This window comes from Harpia harpyja, chromosome 11, assembly GCF_026419915.1.
Source record: "Harpia harpyja isolate bHarHar1 chromosome 11, bHarHar1 primary haplotype, whole genome shotgun sequence".
In the NCBI taxonomy this organism is placed as follows: Eukaryota; Metazoa; Chordata; class Aves; order Accipitriformes; family Accipitridae; genus Harpia; species Harpia harpyja.
Window position 1 is genome coordinate 38,894,553 of NC_068950.1, and position 24,077 is coordinate 38,918,629.

The window sequence follows — 24,077 nt, forward strand, 5'->3', positions numbered from 1 at the left end:
ATCATAGTATAAGGCACAATACAAGCACAAGTTCATGCATAAGCATTATGCTGCTTCTTAAATCACCCAGACTGTCTACCAGCAGCAAATTGACAACAGACTCTCTGGACCACCAGCTCAGTTCAGCAAAGGGCAATTCTGCACTCCATTACCATCACATTTCTAGAAACGCTACCCAGCTTAGGAATTAATTTGTCCTGTTACATTGGGGAAAATGCATACTGAAATATTTATCAAATGAAACCAGCTTCCTTAGCAAGAACTAACCTCTGAGCAGATTGAGCTCCTCTGCTTTCATGTGTAGTCACGTGATTTGTCTGGAGAAGGTGCAACAAGTTGATGTTTTGAGGAATAAAAGTTATTTACTATGACAGAGACAAAAAGAAGGCTCTCTTAGGACTCATTCTTGGTCCCACTCCAGTCCAAATCACTCCCCTTGACCAAAAGGGTGCAAAAGTAAACTTTGGAGCAAAGCATAGGGTATAAGTGAGCAGAATTAGATCTGCCAATGCGCTAAAGACATTTTAACACTAAGGGGACATGACTTCAGCAACAGCGTAACTGCTTCAAAACATTATGAAACTATATTTAAATGAACTGCACTTTCTGCCTGCTGCTATTCTGTCTTACTCCAGCATCAAAGAATTATAATGTGACCCAATTTTGGAGGCTCTAGAGCAGCAGGGGAAGCTTTGGTGTTGGCTGTCTGGACCTTACCCTAATGCTTTATACCAAGATTCAGGCAGCGACAGTATCTGGCCTTTCAGCAGAACAGAATGATTTCTGGTCTTGCAGGAAACAGTTTTGCTTTCACTGGTATACTTATACCACAGTCACCATTCTCAGAAGAACAGAGTCCAGAGAACAAAATGTATCCCCATTTAAAGCACTAATAAAATTAATACAAAGAACTGAAAGGAAAAAAACCAGCTTCTCTCCTCTCATGGCACCCAGGTCTTCCTTCTCCATCCAGTGTATCAAAGGGAAAGTAATTTCTCTTGACCAAAGGTTTTCATCTTCTGAGTCAGTTGAAAAATTATGAAAGCCACAATAATATCCAGATATCTTTGCTTAAATGTCTCCTTTTGCTAGCTCTTCATATGAAGCCTGAAGGGAAAGCAGAAGACTTTATCCCTGTCCTACCAACACTCACTGCACAATGGCAAAGCACATGTGTGAGGGCAAGTACATCTTGTCTTACAAACTGAGAGCTCGCATAAATCTCAGACACCCTTAGCCAGGCCTTTTTGGCAGACCATGTGGTAGCATCAGAGCTCATCTCCTGCCAACATCTGCAGCTGAGAGAAGGGAATCCTAAGATCTGAGCCTCAACAAAGAGTCTTTGCCACAGCTGAGCTTTGTGCCAGCCTTCCTGATGCTTAGTGACTAAAAATTTCCTAGATTCTAGTTAGCCTCATCAAATGGGGCATAAATAAAGATGCTGCAAAGTTTCGTCCATGGTGTGTACTCTTCCTGGAGTCAAGCAGTCAGACAATAAGTATTAGATGATAAAGAATATACACTCTGTTCTAATCTCAAAGTGTCCTTCCACATCACTAATGATATCATATCAAACCAGCCCTGCATTCATTAGGACAGTTATATCAACAGACAGCAAATGTTATATAAAATCTCTTAGATAAGAACAGGCAACATTCTGGTACATGTTTACTTCCTTTTAATTAATGAACAGACTAGTTGCAGACTATCTTGTGAAATGAGATGTAAACATAAACGACCTTCACATATGCCCAATCTTTCAAAACAGCTTATTGACGAGAACTCCCGGAACAACCTCCCATCCACACTTGCTTCAGTGCTACGTCCATTGCTCTGCCACTTCAAAAATGGAAGAGGCTGCATTTTTGTGTGGAAGGAAGAAAACCAGCAGGTATTAAAGGTGCATCTGGCAAACACAGAGGTTCATCATTGTGCCTGTGAAAGAAAATGGGAGGGATGATACTAGAAGTACACCGGGACTTCTCCAGAGGGAATGGGATCTGCTGCAGAGACTGCACTACTAGGAAGGAGGCACCTCATGAACACATCATGGGGGAGGAAAAAGGGACAAACTGAAATGAGCCAAAAGAACAGCAAAAAAGATGATGGGAGGGCTGGCTGATTAAAAAAACATTGGAAAGGTGAGCTGTGTTTGGATGAGCTAAGTAACAACAATCATCCCAGGACGTTACAAGGCTTGTTTCAGCAAAGGCAAAACAAGCAGTTTCCTTGGGCAGGAGAAAGGCTTCTTCAGCTGTGCCAGAGATCAGCAGGACCAGGTCCTCAGGCAGTCTTTCCTTCAAGCTTGAATGACTCTCTGCTTCTGCAATTCCCAAGGAACATTAGAAAGTAAAGATGATAAATCAATATTATCCTTGTCATAGTCAATAAGATGAAAGAACTGCTGTTGATCTCACAGGGTCTAGGACTTGTGCCCATTTCACTATTTAAATTTTCAATGGAGGAGGAAAACTCTTCAATCAGTTATTTTGTTTGGTAATCACAGACCTCTGTTTCTGCTGGTCGGTAGGTTTTTTTTTGGTTGTTGGATGTTTTGTTTGTTTGTTTGTTTGTTTTTTAAATCTTCGTGTAGAGTTTCTTCTATCACTTCCAGGAGTTTGGCCAAACTCAACACCCACAGAGTTGTGAAGAAATCTGGTAAAGCTTAAGACATTCAAAGTTGAAGATGCATTTTGTTCGTGCTCTGTTTTCATCTAAGAGACTCAGGTCAGGATTTGATGCCTTGTGACATATGCTTGTAGCATGCAGCATCATCGTCTTAGAGCTTTTCCATTTTGTCAGCTTGTGACATAGTCTGAACGTTGAACAGTTTCATAGCATGGTAATGCAGATTACTGCACAGACTGCACTGAGAATTATAACCACACTGTACAGAAGCAGAGTTGTCACAACCTCTACATCCACATGGTGACTGAAAAGCCATTTCTCAGACATAATTCTCAGATTTCAGGAGTAAATGATGGAAATACAATTAATGAAATTATCTAACAAAAACAGAAACTCAATTACAGGCTTCACATTGTGTCTCAATTAGACAGTGCTTAGGTCAGAATTCTCAGGTGTTAATAGGATTGTTAAAACAAAGAAAATGAACAAGTGAAGGAAAAAATCAACTAGGTGCAGTAATAAAAATGCTCACAATTAGCATCTTTGTTTTACTGAAGGTATCGCAAAGCTTCAATAGCAGTATATAGCATCAGAGAGTTTTCAAACACACCATTATAATAAAAGGGAGAACAAGAAATTTGGAAAGAATGTGCTATATTAACTTGATATTGCCATGGTAAACAGTTTTACAATCTTGTAAGAAAGATTAAAAAGATCACAAGTTACCATGGTACCATTGTTCCTTCCAGCTTCATGTTTTCAACACAAAATTGAATACTTTAAACGCAACACGGAGCTGTACTTTCTCCACTGTAAACTCACTCATCCTTTTCTGAAGGAAGCTGCAATAACCAGCACAGGATTTTTTTTTCTTTGTTCACAGGAGTCACCAGCTTGTTATTCATAATTCATTATAGTTTCCACAATTTGAAAACAAAATAATTTCTGGATGCAGTTTTCCAAGGTAACTTCAGACAAAGCATCTGAACCAGATTTTGCTCTCGGGTATGCTGCTGTAGAAGCTGCAGTTTTCTAGGTTTGTCTGATCTCAGCTGAGATTAGCAGTTGATCTACCATTTATTCACTTGCTCAGCAGTGACAAAAACCTGTCAGTTACAAAGCATGTCACTCCAGATGGACAGTGCCAGAGGGGCAGCTTGGGATATGAGAAGAGAAAGCATGTCATACAGTATTAAAGCAAGGGAGACAAAGGCACATTGCCAGGACCTTTTAGGACTCCTGCTGAGTCTTTGCGAGGACCCTTCTCTCTTCACTGACTTTTACTAGCAAGTGTTTTCCTCCCAACTCTACAATCACCTTCCTGCCTCCACCGATTACTTGTGGCCACTTCCAGTGCCCTAGACCTAACTGTCTTTGCAAAGAAGATCTGAACTTGGGGCATGTGAAAGACAGACATCTATAGACACAGGTACAACAAAGCCACGTCCAGGACTACTTTGTGTACTTCCTAAAGTAAAACAGGAATTCAGTTTCAAGGAATAAAGAGTTGATATAAAAAAGAAAAGAAACACCAGCCTAGAGGTAGCTATTCACTTATATTGAAATAAAGAGTGTTTTGGCTATGGAGAAACATTAGGTTTCATAGGTTTGCATTAAGAGTACACCTCATTTGCCATTACTGCTTGTCTGCTTACCCACTTGAATGAATACAGGTGTTAACTGACAAGCTATATTTCCCAAATATCATATACAAACTGCCTCATGGACATATCAAGGCTGTCATCTGCTACTTCTAGGAGGAGATGCCACCCTGCTGCTTGACATGAGCAGATTAAATATCAGCAAACCTCTTCCTGATGTTAGCAACCATGCTAATGTGACATGAATGACTCCTGCAAAACATACAGCAAAAGCAGAAAAGTCAGGTTGCGTCAGTCTGTGCCCAAGGAGAACACCACACTTAGCTATGGAGCAACGCTTCATATGTCAGTGAGACTTTCTCCTTCACAGGAGTGCCATCTCCTCGTCTTGATAGATCACATTGCCTAAAGGCGAGAGAAGTCCGGAGTTTTTTCAACTCCAGAGTCCCCAAAGCAACCTCACTGGCACTACTGCCAGCTGTGCTGCCAACAGTGCAACAAGCACTGCACTCGCCTTGGAGCCACCCTGGGAGAAAGCAATTGCAGCTCTGCCATCTGTGGGCACTCGCCAGCTTCCCTTACCTGCGAGTTTCATCTTCACGGGGGACGGTTTCCTGCCCAAGCACAAAGCTTGACCCCACCGAGGGACTTTGGAAGAAAAAAAGTTATTTGTCTGGCTCACCTTGGTGGCACAGGCAATGTGATTACTCAAGTGCTGTATCAAAAACATTCTGCAGAGATAGCTGTAAAACATCCCACTCTTTCTTCTCCTCCTGCAGCAGCTGTGTCTATAATGATTATTTGCATAAGTCAGATCAGTTGCTATCAATGACTATATGGTGGATTATCACTTAATGTTCTTATTCATATAAGGTTTTTACCTCCTTGATGAAGTGGGTATTTTTGGCTAGGTGGAAAACACTTTAGGGCCTAGACATCAGCCAAGTCTCCCATAAGGAGAGCAGCTGACTTGCTATGACACAACTTCATTTACTGGCCATTCGGAAAGATTTTTATTTCAATACCGTATTCATACGGGTAAGAACAGTGGAGCTGGTTGTTCTAACTTGTATATTTAGAGTGGAGTATATTTATTAAGAATTTGCAGGATCACAACATAGATAAGTTGATGTGACTTTTTGGGAGTACAGGAGGGATAACTACATCAGTGAAGGAGTTATCACTTTTAGTTACTTTACAAAGAAGAGCACTTCATACCTTGGCTGATTTATACCCACACAATACAACAGGAAGGCTGCCTACCTATAACTGAATGCTCACAAGAAAAAGTTTTTAGCCCCAGGTTTGAAATGTTGCATCCAATAATCTGCTTTCTTTTAAAATTCTCCACTACAATATTACACTTCTCCCTAAGCAACATGTACACAAACATCTAAAATGAACAGGATCCAGTAAATGAAAAACTAAAGGACCAATTTCAAAGACATTGGTCTGAGCTGCGTGCCTAGACCTCATACACCATTAGTGGGAGTTCAATATTGCATTTGAACAACCTCCTTCTGAAACTTGGCCCTTGCAATGCAACCTCCTGACCCACAGGCAGAAGCTTTGCTGAAAAACAGCGCTGGGTGACCCTCTCCCACCACAAAGTGTGGCAGCTGAAGGCTGCTACTATACAGCAGCTGGAGGTTTTCACATACCTCAGCATGGGTGTGCAAAGCTGTGAGCCCCCAAACTCCATACTACTGCCAGGTTAGCGGGTTTTGTTTGTTTTTTACAACTACCAGTATTACCAATTTCCTGAGGCAAAAAAATATATCTATCCTAGCTAGATATATTCAGTGTCTTAATTTGTACTGACAGAAGAACGTGTTGTCAAGCTGCAGTCAGAATAATGCATCTCCTCCTATTCATCAAGGAGTAACCACTGAGAAAAATTTCAAAATAGTCCAACACATTTTTTCCTGTACTTTTCATGCATGTCATACAAACGTTATGTATCGGCTGTGCTAGAAACTGAAACAGTCTTTTAGACATGATGGATTGTTTCTCATTAGCATATTCTCATGTCAGTAATCAAAATCAATCAACTTAAATCAAATTAATTCTCCATGTGTTCAGTTAAAATGTACACCATATGCTGGCTGAAATGTATACCAAAGCAAGACTGTGCTGCTGTAGAAAGCTTCTTTCTGCAGCTACATCTAACAGCAACATTGGGTCAGTTTCCCTTAAAATACTAAGAAATCTTTGTATAACTATTTTCAACCAGCCTTGTGTAATTCCAAAGTATCAATTAACCAACTTGCTGAAATTGGTCATTACTGACCCACCACAATATGTGCTGTCTCCGTTGGGCTCAATCAAGGGTTAAAGACAAGGGTTTACTCTCTGATCAAACAGGACCTCTGAGAAATCACAATTCACAAGGCGTATCTGGAGTCTCAGCTTCAGTAGCATTTGCAAGATTTATATGATGATATTTAGAGTCATCATTTACTCTACCTAGTTAAACATCTGGCTGCTGTCAAATTTTCAAGATATGCCGCGCCGGAACGCACCTGCTTACAATACCAACTACTTCTTAACATCATTTGTATTACAAGAATGCTTAGGACCCTTCATCGTGAAGCCACTGCAGAAAGATAACTCAGCTGGCCAAGCAGCACCTCCTCTAGCCGCTGTTGGAGGCGCATCCAGCCAGGAGGATCAGCAGTGAGCACTCACAGCCATGGGGCTGCAGGAACCACCACCCCAATCAGACCTGCACTTGCCTCCTCCCTACTAGACTGTCTACCTTGCATTCATGGAAGAAGCTGGGCAGACAGCTCTTTGCAGATTCGCGTTTGGTTTTTATACCATGATTTAGCTGCAGAATCAATGTCAAGTGTAAGATTACACACCACCAGTGTGCTCACGCATCCCAAGGGACTAGCAAGAGCTGAGCCACCCTGTAGTCCTCTCAGTCCTGAGCCTGTCTACTGCAATTGCTAACAAAACCAGCTGTAGTGGACTGTTTGAAGTTGGCTGGGAAGCGGACATATAGCCCATTTTTGTATTAAATCCATTTCAGTTATTTTAACAGCCCTGTTCTAACTTGATTTCAAACTGCAGGAAACCTTTGCTTGCCTCTACTCTCCTTACTAGAAGCCTCCATTTGTACTCGATGAGATGACTTGTTTTTCTCTCAACCGATCACTGTCATATGCCTAACTAAATGTGTCAAGCAAACAGTATTATAAGAGATTCATAAATGCTAAACCTCTAAGAGGCTTAGGAATGAGAAACATAATCGAGTGTCACTGCCGGAGGCAGAAGAGTTGTTTAGGAATTCTGATAAGCACCAATTCAGCAGATACTCATTTTTATGCTGGTTAACGAGAAACAGGCAGCTTCACGAAACAGAAATGCTTCTCTGCCTCTGTGCTCATTCACCATGGGGTAGAGAAATCACCATGCCATCTCAGATCAGCAGTTGAGGTGTTTCAGCATCTGGTCCTGAACAGTACAAGCTTCTGATCCAAACAGCGATCAGAAACGGATATTTCTGCAATAGATACAAAATTGCAGTCAAGTACAATTATGGAAAACTTTACCAACAGGGGAAACATCTTCCTAACTTAGAAGCCAATCACTGAAAAACCAGCTTGTGGTGGACCTCCTTTTCAATACTGTTTCGTGTATAACTGAAACACTGAAACCTTTCCTCCTCCTCCTCCCTTGTGTGTATGGCCAAACAGGCAGAATCAGACAAATTCCACAGACTCTTTTTATGACATGATGCTCTCAATTTAAAACTTTTTCTTAACTCTATAAGTGTAATTTAAAGGACCTCACCCCTCACAGGCCCCTCCCTCACTGGTAAAACTCTATACTGTAACTACAAGATGCTCTCTGATCATTCTTGGTCAGAAGCTTTAGAAATTCACTGTCATCACATACATCAGGCAAGTTCTCTCATATCCCACTGACTGATAAATTTTCAGTCAAATTATCTATCATCACTGCCTGCCTCTCCCTTTCAATGGCAATCAAGGAGTTACGGCAGAAGGAGGACTCTAAATTGATGGGGTTTGGTCCCCCTCCCAGAAGGAGCCTGTGGCTGGAGACTGAGCCCTGGGTCAGGCTCACTCTGATGTCCCCCGCAGCTGGCAGCAGCACCAGCTCCTGGGGCTGCTCTTCTTTGGTATTTCTATTCACAGAACACTGTGCACAGGCTTCAAGAGCCAGAACCTCTTCCTTGCACTCTTCTCAGATTCAAAGCAAAAGTACATTTTGCACCGAGTAGCCAGCTAGACAGCCCCTCTTCATTACTTTCGTATTGAGCTCCTACTGACTACCTGCAGGTAAATCCAGCCTGTATTTAATCTCTAAATTTGAAGCAATATTTCTTGCTTATTTTCATACTGGCCTTGCCTATAATATTTCATGCACAGGCACATTTATGCCACCAATCTGTAAGCTGACTTCCCATAGAAATCTGTTGAAAGCTCTTCTTCACAGCATCGGAAAGGCACCTCGGCACAGCAATACAGATAACCTGATGGAGGCATTCACTTTGCTGTCCTGATCTAGTTAACCAGCAATCACATTACCTTGCTCCTTCAATACCTCTGGGCTCACTTCAATTCACTTTGGTGTCTCTGAACTTGACACTATTGTAACTGCTGCTGTAAGACGCTCTCCAAAATAGAGTTTGATTTTATAAAGGGCTGAACATCTTCAACTCCTGTTTCACCAGTGGAAACATACCTTCGGTCAAAACACATCTACTCAGAGTGGTCACTGCAGTGCTATTAATTAACAATTAGATGCAGGCTTCCAGTGAACTGTCTGAATGGAGGTAGGGTAAAATAGACACAAGTATATCAGTTATCTGTCAACTTTGAACAGCCATATTTGTTAAAGCCAAAATTTGCATACACATAAAAGCATTCTGCACTGATAAGTTAATAGTAAATTACTTTCTTGTGGTTTCCACAAGGAAAACATCCCTTTCTTTTAGTCACTTTTTGCACTCTTCTCACTACACCTATAGGAAAGTTTCAACAGAACCATCAAATCAATACGGATACACAATCTGCATGCATTTAACTTCAAAAACAGTATTACTAACTGCTTTCTGAAAGGTAAATGTTTCATGTTATCAAATAATTCTTAAGACATATTGACTTTCATGACTCCCTGCTACTTTCAAAATTCAGTTCTCTCCCACAGACGGTCAAGAAAAATCTCTAAATATGTTCATAGTCTTCTGTTCATCAAAAACCCCATACTTTGCAATGCTACTTTGAAGGAGGAATTCTGCAAAAGTAGAACTGGAAAACTGAATTACATTACATTACGAGTTGAAAAAGCAGAAAGCATGCTGCCATTCATTTTAGTCACTTCCAAGCAATTTCGTCTAAAACTGCTAAAGGCAAATTTCAGTGTGAAGTATGAAAGCTCAAGATCATCTAGTTATTAAGATGAATGCCTCTTAAATCTTCAGTTGGGACTATTGCCTTCATTTATAAAAACACAATTTCTGCTCCAACAACAGAATTAGCATAAGTGCCCTTACAGTCTTGCTCACAGGATCCGCCAGCTATATCTTCTTTCTTATTTCAATCCGAGATTGACGTCAGCAGCATTCACAACCTTTTGAAAACTCATTCTCTACTCAGTTTCTACTTAATTTGATGTCTCAGAACATTTATATGACTCACAAAATTTGGTGTTTGAAGCTTCAGGGCACATAGATGGGAAGAAATCCAAAGGGAAAAAAAGATTGCATTTAATATAGTAAAATAATAGTAAAGAAAAAGAGCCAGATAAAATATAGTCAGGTGCTATTTTTGGCAAGGGTTGTGCGGGAAAAGAATCACAATTTTCTCTTTCATTGCTCAATAAAACAAAGAAACACAATTTTCTGTTCCATTCATTACTCATAGTGAATGAAGAGGTCAGTCATAAAAGCGATGTTAAATGTATACGATTTTGCAGCAACCTGCAAGAGTTGAGTGGTACTTTGGGACCACCAAAGCATCAAGCCTCGCAACAGAGAACACTTCTTTACACAGAACACACATATCTGACCCTGGGAGAAAGCTCCTCTAAAGTCAGAGGTCCCTGCTGGAAACAGCTCCAAATTGCAAGTCCAAATTCAAAGTCCAATCTGGCCGTGCAGAAGTGCAAAACTTGAGAAGAGCTCATTTCTGAGGAGTAGGAATTAGGATGTAATCACTGATGCCAATACAGATTTCATTCCTGCAAACCCCTGTCCCTTCCTCTGCAGATACACAGGCACCCTACACCCTCTGGATGAAGGAAAGACCATGCAGATGGGGAGATGCATCCCTGATTGCACCTCACAGGGAGACAATCTATTGCAACACTTCCACTCTCTCACATGGTGGTCTCTAGTTCCAAAACTGGGTGTGTGCAAGTCCATCTCTGGTAAAAAACGAACTATCCCTCCTTCTCTGAAAAGAGAACACCAGTTATACAAACCCCTCAAGCCTTGACACACCGTCAGATTAACAGTCTTATTGTTATTAATCAAGAACTTAAAAGATGAGATCTTAAAATTAACATGTCTTGGGAATCAATTTAAAAACGGAGATCCAATGAGCCATGACTGAAAAAGTCACTCAGCATCTCCCTTTGAGAGACTGTTTTGAACAAATACTTTATTAAGCAGATGGATTTTAGCAGAACACACATGACTCACCTGTGGCATAAGGGCAATTAAACTTTTATAATTTTTTTTTAATATCCATAAAATAAGTAGACAAATTAGAAGTGAAAAATCTCCTGCTTCTCATATTTCCTAGTCACAGTCCCAGAGCAGTTAGCAAATAATATAGCCTGGATTTATTTTCACTTTCCTTCACGAAAAATATATTAAAAAAAGAAATCAATGCTGCAATACTTCTTGGACATGTAGACTATAGTTTAAAAAAAAAGAAAAAAAAAAAAAAGAGGGCCACATTGCAGGGATTCTGACATTATAGCCAACACAACAAATGCCATCTCTTCTCTGCCTTTGTATTAGGGGATAAAAAGCAGTTTGTTTTGTTTTGTTTTTTAAAAAAAGTCTGGGTTTTTTTTAATCATCAAACTGACTGCACTGACTCTCACAGTTGTAGGGTAACATAATATTATACATTTGGAGGGCACATTCTCTGGCAGGATAAATGGCTGCCATTCCAGGAACTTTAAAACTCTGAAGATCCCAGCTGGAGTAAAAGGAATGAATAGGTTTGATACTTCCAGTATCAGAGCGAATAAACACCTTGTATGCAGTTAGTGGAAAATAAAGCTATTAATTTCCTTCTGTTTAAGCACTTGGATTTTGTAAACAGTATGGCAGGTGATAACCTTGCCATCACTTAGCAACATCAGGTTTTGACACGCAACTGGAGCTACTTCCCGGTCTCCCAGCCATGTGGAGAGGATTTCCACAGCCCGCGCTGCAGATGGGAGAACTGCCACATGACTTCAAGCCAACGACGCAGTGATGCATAGATGCTGTTTTGTCTAAGTTACAGCCAGATTCTGCAAGTACGACTGATTTGGGTGAAATTTCCTGTTAAAATGGTAAATATCTGGAAGACCAAGACCATTTCCAGATTTAGGTGAAAGATTATTCAAATTACAGTTTTGCCATGACAATGGTGTGGATGATTTTTGCTGAATTTGTTCCCTTTAGACTTCTTGCAGTCTCTTGATAGAATAATAAGTAGCTCCTATGCATATTTACATCAGAATTTTAGCAGGAAATCTGAAAAAATTTCAAACATGTCCAAGACTTCAGAATGATGGCCACAGCTTTGAACATGGTACTGTGGAGTGGGGCGTATGCAACTCAGAACAGTAGCAAGTACATCACAGGGGCAGAACTTTATGCAGTTTCTTCCCTTGGAAGAGTTCACTTTTCCCTAAATAAATCATTAACCAGCACAAGTGAAAAGAAATGATTCATTTTACATTTCCAAGCACTGAAGACTCAGGGAGGACCGAACAGGTCTCACAAATTTACCTCATTTAGTATCTTTGCAGTAGTGACTTTTCCTGCATGCTATTTTCAAGATGAAGGGCATTCTTATAAAAGAGGAGATCCATTTTAGCTAGGGTGAGGAGCCTTAAACAGGTATGGATTTTCAGCTGTTGTGTAATTATAGCACAACAGTTGGAATGAGCATCAGTATAGAAATACTGTTCATCTGGAGCCTTAAGTTCCTATAATCAGCCAACTCATTCAAGTCCCTTCTGTGCTTTACACCATGGCTCACACTTAGGAAAACAACCTAGTAAGGGGGTTTAGTGAGGGTGGGTGTATAAAAACAGGCTGAAGAGCTTTGCCAAATGCACACCTTCCTCATCTCAGGAAGCGCTAAGCACAGACACCAACCACCTCACAGGAAGGCTGGAATCCCCATGGTATTCATGCAAACTGACACTTCTGCGACAGCAGGTCCATCCCTGCAGAACCCAGCCCTCCTAAGCTTGCTGCTCAGGGCCACTCCTTGCTGCTTGCAAGCCAGCGTTTATGAGCACTGCTTCTTTGGTGTTGCTTTCCACTGTAACTAACATAATCATTAAAGGCACCGGGGGTTTTTTTTGTTTTTCATTTCATGGTCCTGCTTTGGTTCTTTTGGTTTCTTTGGTTTTGTGCCAGCTTTCACTCCACTCACTCGCGGGCCTTAGGGCATGTCAGCACTGTGTGGTGGAGTTGTCTACACAGGGCCTCACTTACCAGAGACAGAGCTAGCTCCAGAAGTGGAGATGGCACAGCTGTGTTAGTATGAAGCTGTGCTTAAGCTAAATCAGGCTTGCTGCAAGCCCCTGCCATGCTGCACTAAGCACAACCTTCTTGCTTTCAGACAACGTATATTGCCTCGGTGTTTTACTATACTGCTGAGCAGGTGGATGCACTGGGCCAGGTTACTGCAGCATTAAACCCTACATGGGATGTAAGCCTCTCCTGCAGATGCTCCAAGTTTACACCAATGTAAGAGATTAGAATCACATCTTGAAGGCCCTCCTTATTTTTCTGGTAACTGTTAGCACTGTGTCTTTCGGATCGGAGATGGGAGAAAAACCACTGTAAATCCAAATGCTCAATGGCATTTCAACTTCTATACCTTAAATTGTCACTTAAGTGTCCCTCTCTAATGGCTTCACACAGCCAAAACTTGCTCTCTGGCAATCATAAACAAGTTTCTACAGTCCTTCAAGCAGCTATTTCTGAAATAGCACAACATTCCAAACAATGTGTGACACAAGTTTTCAGCCTTGGGCACTTTTAAAATAACATGGGAATAAACCAGACAAAAGGCAGGACTGAAGCTAGCACTTCGTGTTCATCCCATTAGGAACTGGAACAAATGCTGCCATGCTGCATTGCAGCGTGTCCTGGTTTCTGCTGGGATACAGTTAATTTTCTTTCTAGTAGCTGGTATAGTGTTGTGTTTTGGATTTAGCAGGAGAATAATGTTGATAACATAGTGATGTTTTCAGTTGTTGTTCAGTCGTGTTTATACTAAGTCAAGGATTTTTCAGCTTCTCATGCCCAGCCAGCGAGAAGGCTGGAGGGGCACAAGAAGTTGGGAGGAGACACAGCCAGGGCAGCTGACCCAAACTGGCCGAAGGGATATTCCATACCATGTTATGTCAAGCCCAGTATACAAACTGGGGAGTGGATTGCTGCTCAGGAACTAACTGGGCATCAGTCAGCGAGTGGTAAGCAACTGCATTACACATCACTTATTTTGTATATTCCAATCCTTTTATTATTGTTATTGTCATTTTATTATTGTTATTATTACCATTATGATTACCATTATGAGTTTCTTCCTTTCTGTCCTATTAAACTGTCTTTATCTCAACCCACAAGTTTTACTTTTTTTTTTTTCCCCCCAATTCTCTCCCCATCCCACTGGGTGGGGGGAGAGAGTGAGTGAGTGGCTGCGTGGTGCTTAGTAGCTGGTTGGGGTTAAACCACAACACAGCGGAGAGGCAGTTTGCAGTAGTTAGAGAAAGGAAGTTTAATCATCCCTTCCGACCCCTAAGTAGCTCTTTTCTTGTTTCCCAATCCTCTGTTGCCTTCCATTTAGTCAGCTACTCCTCTACAAAGGGAGCAGAGAACAAGTTTAAAAGACTTTCAGCTGAAGAAGTTTGTATTTTACAGCAACAGTGAACAAACAAAAGCATTTACACCTGATGATAGTGGAGACAACTCCAGAGAGGGTTGATTCTGTCCACCTGTACTGTGCACCAAGTTGTCAGGACATTACCTGACTACACACCCCAAATCACACTTAGCCTCAGTGAACCTCTGCAGGGCTGTCACCATTATTGTAGCTGGAGCTGATAACAGAAGTAAGTTAGAGAGTCTCTTTAGAAACTGCACACGCATACACATGAGCATGGTGAGGTCTGATTTTCTTCACAGTTTTGGTAGTTCTACAACCCAGCAGGGGCTGAGAGACGGTAAGAGAAGCATAAAGGTTAAGGTCCATCATTCCACTCTTACAAAAGAGTGACTTTGAAAATGTATTCCTTAATTAGCCTTGCTTGGCTGTAAATTTCCACTGTTGTTATTCCATGCAATCAATTGATGCACCAGCATGCTATATTATAGTCAGAATATTTCTTCTCTGAAAAGGAAACAAGTAAATTGACTTCCCCTCTTTTCCCCAGCTCTTCTTGTTTGCTCTTACACACAACTCCATTATTTCAAATTCTGTTACGATAGTACTCTGCAAGAACTATCCGTACAGTTAATGCAAAAGTGTTTACAAAGCTGCTATCTGATTTCAACAAGAGCAATCCAGGATGCATAACACTGAGCCAAGAGAAAAATATAGGAAAAGTGGTATAGCCTTACAGAAATGCGTACAGTGATGAGGCAAAAATGCACGGCAAGGAAGCAATTTAGCATTTGGTGGTAATTCCAATGCGAATGCATTTTAGCCTTTCAACAATATAGGACAGTTTTAGAGTTTTGAAAAAAAATCCAAACCACATTTGATGGGAGTTATTTCTCTTTCTTCCCTCAAAAAAAACAAGACCTGCAGTCCTTGGTAAAGGACTTTCCATGGACGTATCAAAGCTGACTCATGCCGGTCTACCACAGTTTGGCACTCAGAGCACTTGCTTCCCTTCAGAACTGGGAAGGGCTCAGTGCCCACTGGCAGTCAGCCAAGCGGGATGCAGTTACCATGGCATTCGAACACTCCGTAACTTCAGAACTGCAACGGCATTATCACCAATGTAGGGACCAAAGGGGAGGAAGCAGTAGGTGGATCTTTGAATAAGCACATGCAAAAGCAAAAATATCGTTAGGGTGAATATCCTGCCTAGTAAACATCCTATGCACAGATCCCCTGTACTATTTTATCGCTCTGGCTACAAGAAAAGCATAGGGACTGTAGCACCTGATAGACATCAGTAGCATATGCGCACACACATATCTACACACACTACACTCTCTCCATGACTTTACCCTCTAGCACTGGTACAGATGTCTGTACCAGTTTGTCAGAGTGACTAGCCAGCCAGAATCTGGCTGAGAAAATACCATCACTGAGCCTTCTTTGAGTAATACACGAAGTTTAATCACTTCAGTCTTACACCATATGAAGTTATTTCAGTTAATAAAGCACAGCAGCTCATAACATAGTGCATTTATCTGCTCCGCTTACCCCTGCTCCTCCCAAGTTTCAAACACTCTTGCCACCTCCTGTTTCAGTTTCTAACATAAATTAATAGCAAAACAGTGAGTATCTGATATATGATTAGCAAAGAAATGGATGTGAAGCAGAATTAGCAAAACTAGCGAACTTTTCAAACAAGATGAAAGTGCACAACAGAAGCACAGGATGCCGTGTGTGAGCTAGGTAAAACACTTGGGACTGGCAGCTCCATTTGGAAGGAGGAACATCTTTGCAACATGGCAAAGCCTGGGACTGTGACAGAAGCAGAGAAGGATACACTAGGATGTCCAGGATACACTTTCGGGCTGCAGTGGCCCCTGACTATAAAATGCAAGGTGATAAGCTGCTATTGAAAGATATATCTAGCCCCAAACAGGATTTATATGTTTCCGCCTTTGCCACTCTCATTAGTATTTGCTGGGCAGCCAGAACAGCTCACCAGAAATCTAGGTTGAGATCAACATCTCCTGGTAAACATTACGTTGCTCTGCAGATGGGACAACCTAACAAGCAAGCCATAGGCCTCCCAGTTCTCCACACTGCAGGAGCATGCTGCATTTTTGTTCAGTTTCTGGTGCTTCTCACCAGTGCTTCCTTCTGTCAGCACCATACACGTCCATGGAGTCCAACGCTGCTGCCCTCCAACACAACTACACACAGCAGTCAAGTGGATCTCTGAGCACACTGTGGTTACACTGCAGCATCAGCACAATTTAACTACAATAGCAAGGTAAGAGGTCATTTTGGACACCTGGTTATTAAAAGAAAAAAAAAAACAAACCACAGATGATTTTATGTTATGGATAGGATATAACATCACCATTTCCCCTGTACTGGAAGGATCATCACTCATTTGCCTTTCTAACAAATCAAAAGGTGCTCCAGGGATACTCATACAACCTTCCCTCCACATGACTGAAAATAGCCTTGCCAACAGAAATACAGAAAATCAGTGCTCAACATCTTAGAGCTTAGTTCACGCTGTTTAATGAATCAGGATGACGTTAAATAGCTAGACAACAGAAAATAAATTACAAAGTACCACTGCTAAACTCCTGGGTACTCCAGTTGTGCTACAGGGTACAGCTTCTCACATCTGAAAATCACATGGAACCTGGTCTCAGGTTCCTTTTTTAATCTCTAAAATCAGCCATTCAGCCTATTCATAAGTGTTGCATAAACATGACACTGCAGTAGACAACACAATGCATGAAAGTTATAAATGTGAACAAGCTCAACGCATACTTATATTTTCTCATTTGACCAAAAACTTATGACACAGTTTAAGTATGTGCTCACTTGAGACAAATACTATGAGAACTCATAAATTCCACCCACTGTATTATCTTGTAACTGATCACAGTGTAACCAAGAATATTTAAATACAGAATATACCTAGTCATTACGCAGAAGGTAACATTGTGAAAGAAAATCATAGTAAGAGTGATTCTAATAAGACAAGGACAACGGGAAAACATTTTGAGGCACATGGCTATAAGACCTTAGGTAAAATGATTCCAAAATACCTATTCTGAATGTCTGCTGTGAAAAGCATTAAATGCAAAATGTCAGGAGGCCACCAACCCATTTGTCCTTTCAAAGCTTAACTGCCTTACTACATCAGCTGAAGAATTTCCCTTGAAATTTCCCACATACAGCTTTTCCTCTACCAGACAACCAGCTAACATTAGCCCATTTTCTCTAGAAAAGGCCCAAACCTTTGAACTATCAGCAGCTCTTAATCAACTAACACAAATACATTCACTCAACCCTGCTCCTGATACAGCCTGGTACCTCTGAATGCAATATTCTAACTTTTTCCATTTTACTGAAATGCACAAAACAAGGGCAAACGCTCCACATATCTAGTAACTCTGCAAAGATGTAGCATGAAAAGAGATACTACACCTTGCAATGAGACTAAATCCAATATTGTAAGCAGGAATAACTCCAGCGGTAACAGAGCTTAGACTGAAGTTGAATTTGACCTTCACTGTAATGTAGAGTTATAATGAGATAACAATGGCATTGAGGTGATTAACTACAAACAGAAATAAACCTTCCATGTCATCTGTTTAACTGCAAACACAGGAATGCCCTGCTCAGCAAGCTTAGGCTCTTAAATAAATTCAATAGTGAGTGGGATAGAAATAAAACCCTGGGTGGTTAGTTAAGTTTTTATTTCTCTCCCTTGTATCACTCTTGCAACTCTAATCTTAAAGACCATTCAGAGTGGCATGAGCACCAAGTTCTTTGCAAAGCAGGAGTATTATTATTTGAGATATAACCAAGACCTTGGAATTGGATTGCAGACACTGTTATTGTATCTCTTCTCCAGTCAAATATTTTGCATTGTGTTTACGTCCACTCACTCCCGATGATTTTCATTCTGGGGACCCAGTAAGTCCTCAATGCAGCAAATAAGATGTAATCCTTGCCTCTCTTACAAGGATCAACCTGTTCTTTTCACTATCATGACTTTGTCCATTTCAGGTCTTTGTCTAAACAGCAAATCAGAGTATTACACAACAGCTGTCAATCTACTGAGCAGAATCAGGCCCATTAGATCTTCAGAGACATCCATTACTACTGCATCTATATAATTAAATTACAGAACTCTTATTACCTGTTTTTTTAGAAACAAGTTTTGTGCAAGCATTCAAGTTTAAAGTCAGTGCTTATAAGGAACTTAGCAAAAACATGATGGGGATGGGATGCCAGGGGAATAGATGATTCTCTCATCTGAAATGCATAATTAGTTTTTGGTTAAGTGTGCAATTAACATTAAAATTCACAATCAAGTATGACAGTGTTCTAATTTTACCTCCTTTAAATGAAAAAAAAAAAAACAAAACCAAAAACTTAGTTACCAGTATTACTTCTTTGAATCGCTTCCCTATGAGGCGAGCTGCACAGTAACATCCTGTCATCCAGGCGACAACTGATACAAAAAGCTTTTAAAAACACTGCATATTTGCCTTCTGGACAGCCACGCAGCTTGGGTTTTATTTTGGTTTACCATTACAAAACAAAAAAAGTGTAACTGCCACTCAGGAAAATTAGCAGTTGTCATATTTCTGTATGTAAAGATCCTTCCCACAAAAAATGGAGTGATGCTGCTTTGCACCCTCTTACCAGCTGTGCCTGAAAGCTATAACACATTTCAGACATCCACTACAGCTAATCTCAGACCCCTACAGGTTTCAGCAGTTAAGCCATGGAAACATTTTTATTCACAGGAAAGAAAAAGCTATACTCATCCTTGCAGTTTAAATCTGGTAAGCAGCACCTTAAAAGAAAAATTATACTGCAGTCTAAATATGCTGTCTCCATCTAAACATTACATCTTTTTTGCCTTTTAACCTGAACTTAAATTTAACCTCTAGAAAAGGGGGTCAAAAGGAGTTTCAACTGTAACAGCAGCTGCCAAACCCTGGATTTAGTTATGTTTATTATTAATCACACATATGTTTATGTGTTATGTGTAGTATGTGCAACAAAAACAAGATTCCATTGTGCAAGGTGCTGTACAAAAGTATAATGGAAGCGTAATGAAACTCCTCACACAAAGCACATATTGCATGGTATGCAAAGTGTTGCGGTGTGCAAGTGTTTTGGGCTAAACACTGCCAATGATTTTCCATCAGTAAATTTGTGTTACTATCCAAAGAGCTTGCAGAATTAACCTACACTAGGCCAGCATGAAGGACCAGAGTTTGCCCCTCGGCAGTTAACCTCAATGCTACATTGGTCAAGAGTTCTGCTGTTATTATTACTTACCACCAATGGACACACAAACACACAGAAGAAGGGGAAAAAAAAAAAAAACCCACCCAAACCAGAAATCTCACATTGGTCTCACCTAAAACCCAAATCACTTTTATTCATTCACCCTGCTTCCATCTGGATCTGGACAAAGTGGCCTTCTCTAGCTGCTAGGCAACCTGAATGCTGCATTGAGTATTAACTGTATGCATTTGCTAAGAATATAATAGTGTCACCTTTGAGATTTATTTATAATAAAAAACCATGCCTAGCTGAAAATATAATAGCTTTCCTTCAGTAATCAGTAATTAGCAACTCTGGGAATACAAAACTGTTGGTCAAGAAAGAAATAATCCAGATGTACACCCCAAATGCAGAGAGATATTATAAATTGGCTCTCTACAAACGTATCATAAGGGAGATGCTTTATATGAAAGTATTATTACAGATGGCAGTGGCGTAAGAAAATTCTAATCCAAGAATTATTTATGTAGACATTAGAATATCTACATAGTATATGAATATATTTACATAAGTAATGTTTTAAATTAGAAATGTTTAAGTTACCAAACCTCATCCAACCACAAAATGAACTTTCTCAGTGAAGGTAATTTATTCTATTTACATAAAGCCACCATTCCTAAACAAGATGGGAAAGACTTGAAATTAAAACACAGTCAACTGATCTTGGAGTTCTTTAAAGAAAAAAAAAAAACAACCTACAAAACATTATTTCACATAACCCCTTTCTGGACCATTTTACTGGTTTGTTTTCTAGCAGCAGAGCTATCATTCTACCTAAAGAACACCATGAATACCTTTGCTATGTCCCATTCCTCTCAAATTCAAGAGATACCCCTTTCAAGTCTTTTCAAAGCAGATAATTTCCTAGACTGCTAGGTCACTAGCACAACTGATAGGACTTATTAAAATATCAATTTGTATGATTGAGATCTTAATGTCAACAAAGCAAGAGGCCCACTAATGACATCAAAATTAAACAGAGCAGCATTCTTTTGACCATTTTGATCATTACATTTGACAGCTTGTCTAATCCTGATTCAGAAAATACAGACTTCCTCAAACTCAGCACAAACACAAAAGCTAGATCTCTAGCTTAAAAACACACATCAATTTCTACTGGAGATATTAACCGTGAGACAGGCCAGAAAAACATTTACTGACACAGTGACACGCTGTTAGCCTTTATGTGCAGCTGCTTGGCACTCAAAGCGAGGTGAATTTTTCTTAGCTTTAAGTAAACCCAAGGAGCTCTTTGTAGCTGAGGTCCTACACCCAAATATTCTGCTTTTCTGTTCAACACAGGCAAAAGACAGCGTAAAAACTCCCACTGGTCACTGATCTCTCTGGATCACAGCACAGCAGTAGTAACTTCCCCCCCGCCTTGAGATTTGTAGGACAGAAAACAAGGTTATTTGTGCACAGCCCTTGAGCACCTTCAGTCTGCCACAGCTGCATACGCTTAAGAGCTCCACAAGCACCCATGAACTGAAAGAGACCTGGCTCTGCAGAGTAGAGAACATTAGAGGTTCCTAGAAGTTCTCCTCTCTGGGTTTTATGAAGACATTTGAAGTGGTTAATTTAAACACTTGTACCTTCTTCTTCACTTAGTTTCACATTAAACCTGATGCAGGTAAGACTTAACCTAATCAAGCTTAGAGGGAGCATAATTAAAAAAAAAAAAAAGTCAACATAACTGGCAAGTTGTAAGTAAAAGCAAAGTGTTCAATGGAGCCACAGGGTCCCACACCCACAGAAACTCAACAGCTCTGTAAATGGTTTTTAAAAGTAATTGGAAGACAGGTTGGTAAGAAAACTCTTCCTTCCTACACACAGGAACACATAGTTCTGGTATGCTAATGGGCCCCACTACTACTAGGTGTACCCTGAAGAATACATTGAAATTACAAGTTTAGTCTCAGGACAGGCAGGAGGTAAACAAGTTTAAATACTGTGGTTTTTATAGAAGTACACACTTAATGTTTTTGTTAAAGTCCTTAAATCATGGTTCACATCAGGGATCCATGCAAGGAGCACAGAAAGAGAAGAAAAGAGCACAAGTCACTCTGGAAACTGTCAAACACTTACACGAACCTTTTATTGAAAATAAATTTTAAATCAACAGTGTTGTTGGTAACTCAAATATTACAGGTCCTATAGAGAGCACCCTCTGAGGAATCTACCTGACATCTCTTCTCATAAGAAGTTTAAGGTTATTAAAGCCTTTTTTCCCCCAAAGCCTTCAAACAGATTTAATTAAAATTATTGCTTAATTCATTTTAGTCCCAGTACCTTTGCAAAAAACCAAATATTTCATGGTGCTTTCTGTCTTGCTTTTACACAACTTATTAGTGAATTTCATGTTCTGAGATTCAGACAAACTGGATGGAAATTGTCTTTAGTTGCTTATAGGGCCTGAAGCCCAAATGCTCTTACTACCTAAATCCTAAATTAAATCAAACAGTTTCATGCCAGGTTATCTACATCAGTTTCAATGCCAGAATTTTGCAACATGAAGAGTATCTTTTATTAAATAATTTGTTGTACCTTGTACCCAGTAACACAGAAATAAAATGAATCATATAGCTGGGGGGGGGGGGGGGGGGGGGAAGAGTTCCTCATTTTAGAGTCTATGTTATTGTGATTATTCACAATAAAAAAAACCCCAACCACTGTGATTACTATAATATTACATTTAAATGCAATAATTAAAGATTAATTATAAATCAAGTGTACATAGATCAATTAGAAGACTATGCTTACAGCTGGGGCAGGGTTTGGTAGAAACGCTATACAGTTTCAACTCATCTTCAAGCCTGAACTTTAAGCTTAACTTGTGGAAGAAACCACTAAGTAGACAGCTACTTTGAGTTAGTGAGCTAACTCCTTTGAAATTGTTTAAGAGAATATTAGCCTCATATCTTCTGTTTGAGATCTTTTGTTTTTATGGAAAGCAGAAAAGAATAATCTTGCAAACTGGAATTCGAGCTGGAGCACCATGGTACTTTAGAACACAGCAATCTGAGCCTGGGTTTTTTAAACATGCCGAGTAATTCCAGCAAGTAGAATAAAAGAAAACACTTGCTTTCCATAAAAAGGAACATCATGAGCTACTGACAATTGCTTGGCCGTAGTCTGCCACTCCGCAGCTCAGGAACCTTTTTTTTTTTTTTTTTTTTAACTAGGTTAGGATGCTGTAATTCAAAAAGGCTGAAAATGTCCCATGACTGGGTGTTTGAGCAGAGGGAGCCTCCAGCTTACCTGCACAAGTTCTCTTCCCGTTTGATTTACCAAGAAGTCATATCAGCAGAGATGGTTTGAAGCTTACCTTTATCTCCCCCCTGAGGAATCCTGGATGGATGAAGTGAGCTGGCTTGGCGCTGCTGAGCGGGTACATGAGTTGCAGGAAGATACAAATATCTTATTTGGAGGACATAAACTGATAGTAGAATCTATGTGTAGAGTTCACTCATTGAGCACTCACTGAATTTCTTCACCTACTAGTGCTCACTCAAAAAGCACTACTAAAGGGCTCCAGACCTGCTGTGCGTTTGTTGCAATTTAACAGTACACTGACACCTGAGAATGTAGAGCAGCTGCTTAAGACCACATCAGGAGTCCCACCAGTTGAGTGAGACAGCAATACAAAGAGAACTTACTCAGCTATACTGCAGGGATGCAAATGATACAGCCACACAAAACTTACGAACAATCAAGATCTATATTAATCCAAAAATCTAATTCCAAACCAGCTATTTTTTACCATTGTATCTTTGCTAGGATTAATATAAAGCACTTCTGAAAATGCTGGCACTTACCCAAATCTGCAGTTTCACCCGTTTGTCATTCCTATAAACTGTTTTCACTTTGAAGTCAATTCCTACTGTGCTAACGAAGGCTGGTGTGAAAGTGTCATCAGCGTATCTGAAGAGGAATGATGTTTTACCCACGCTGCTGTTGCCAATGATCAGGAGCTTGAACATGTAATCAAAATTTTGATCTGAAGTATCTTTCTGCCTGTATCTGGCATCTGTTACTGAAGCCATCTAAGAAAATGACAAACATTGAAAAAGAACAGATTTAAGAGCAGTGTAGCATTTGTTTTCCTTAACTGTGTACCATATGTTTAGCTTATCTCTCTTCTTTCTAATATCATAACCACTATATCTGCTGAATAAAGAGGAACACACCTTGAAACCATCTTTTAAATCCTGGCTTTAAATTTCTATTATCCACTTGTACTGGTAAGATTTCCAAACCCAACAAATACACCCATTGCACTGCTTTGTGTTTAAAAAAAATAACAGACTGCTATTGCATATTGTTCAAATACTAGTGGGGAAAGAGCATTCTTTACTCCTGTGGCAGGGTGCCACTTCTGTTGCTCCAATAAACTGGA

General features: G+C 40.2%; 1 protein-coding gene across 3 annotated transcripts in view; it reads right to left on the reverse strand.

The window, feature by feature from the left end:
• Positions 1 to 24,077, reverse strand: part of RAB3B (RAB3B, member RAS oncogene family) — a 58,395-nt gene that overhangs the window by 23,288 nt on the left and 11,030 nt on the right. For all 3 annotated transcript variants that reach the window (XM_052802044.1, XM_052802042.1, XM_052802043.1), the window contains one exon: positions 23,497 to 23,724. In XM_052802044.1, coding sequence (XP_052658004.1) covers positions 23,497 to 23,724 — 228 coding nt within the window. The remainder of the gene's footprint in view (positions 1 to 23,496; positions 23,725 to 24,077) is intronic.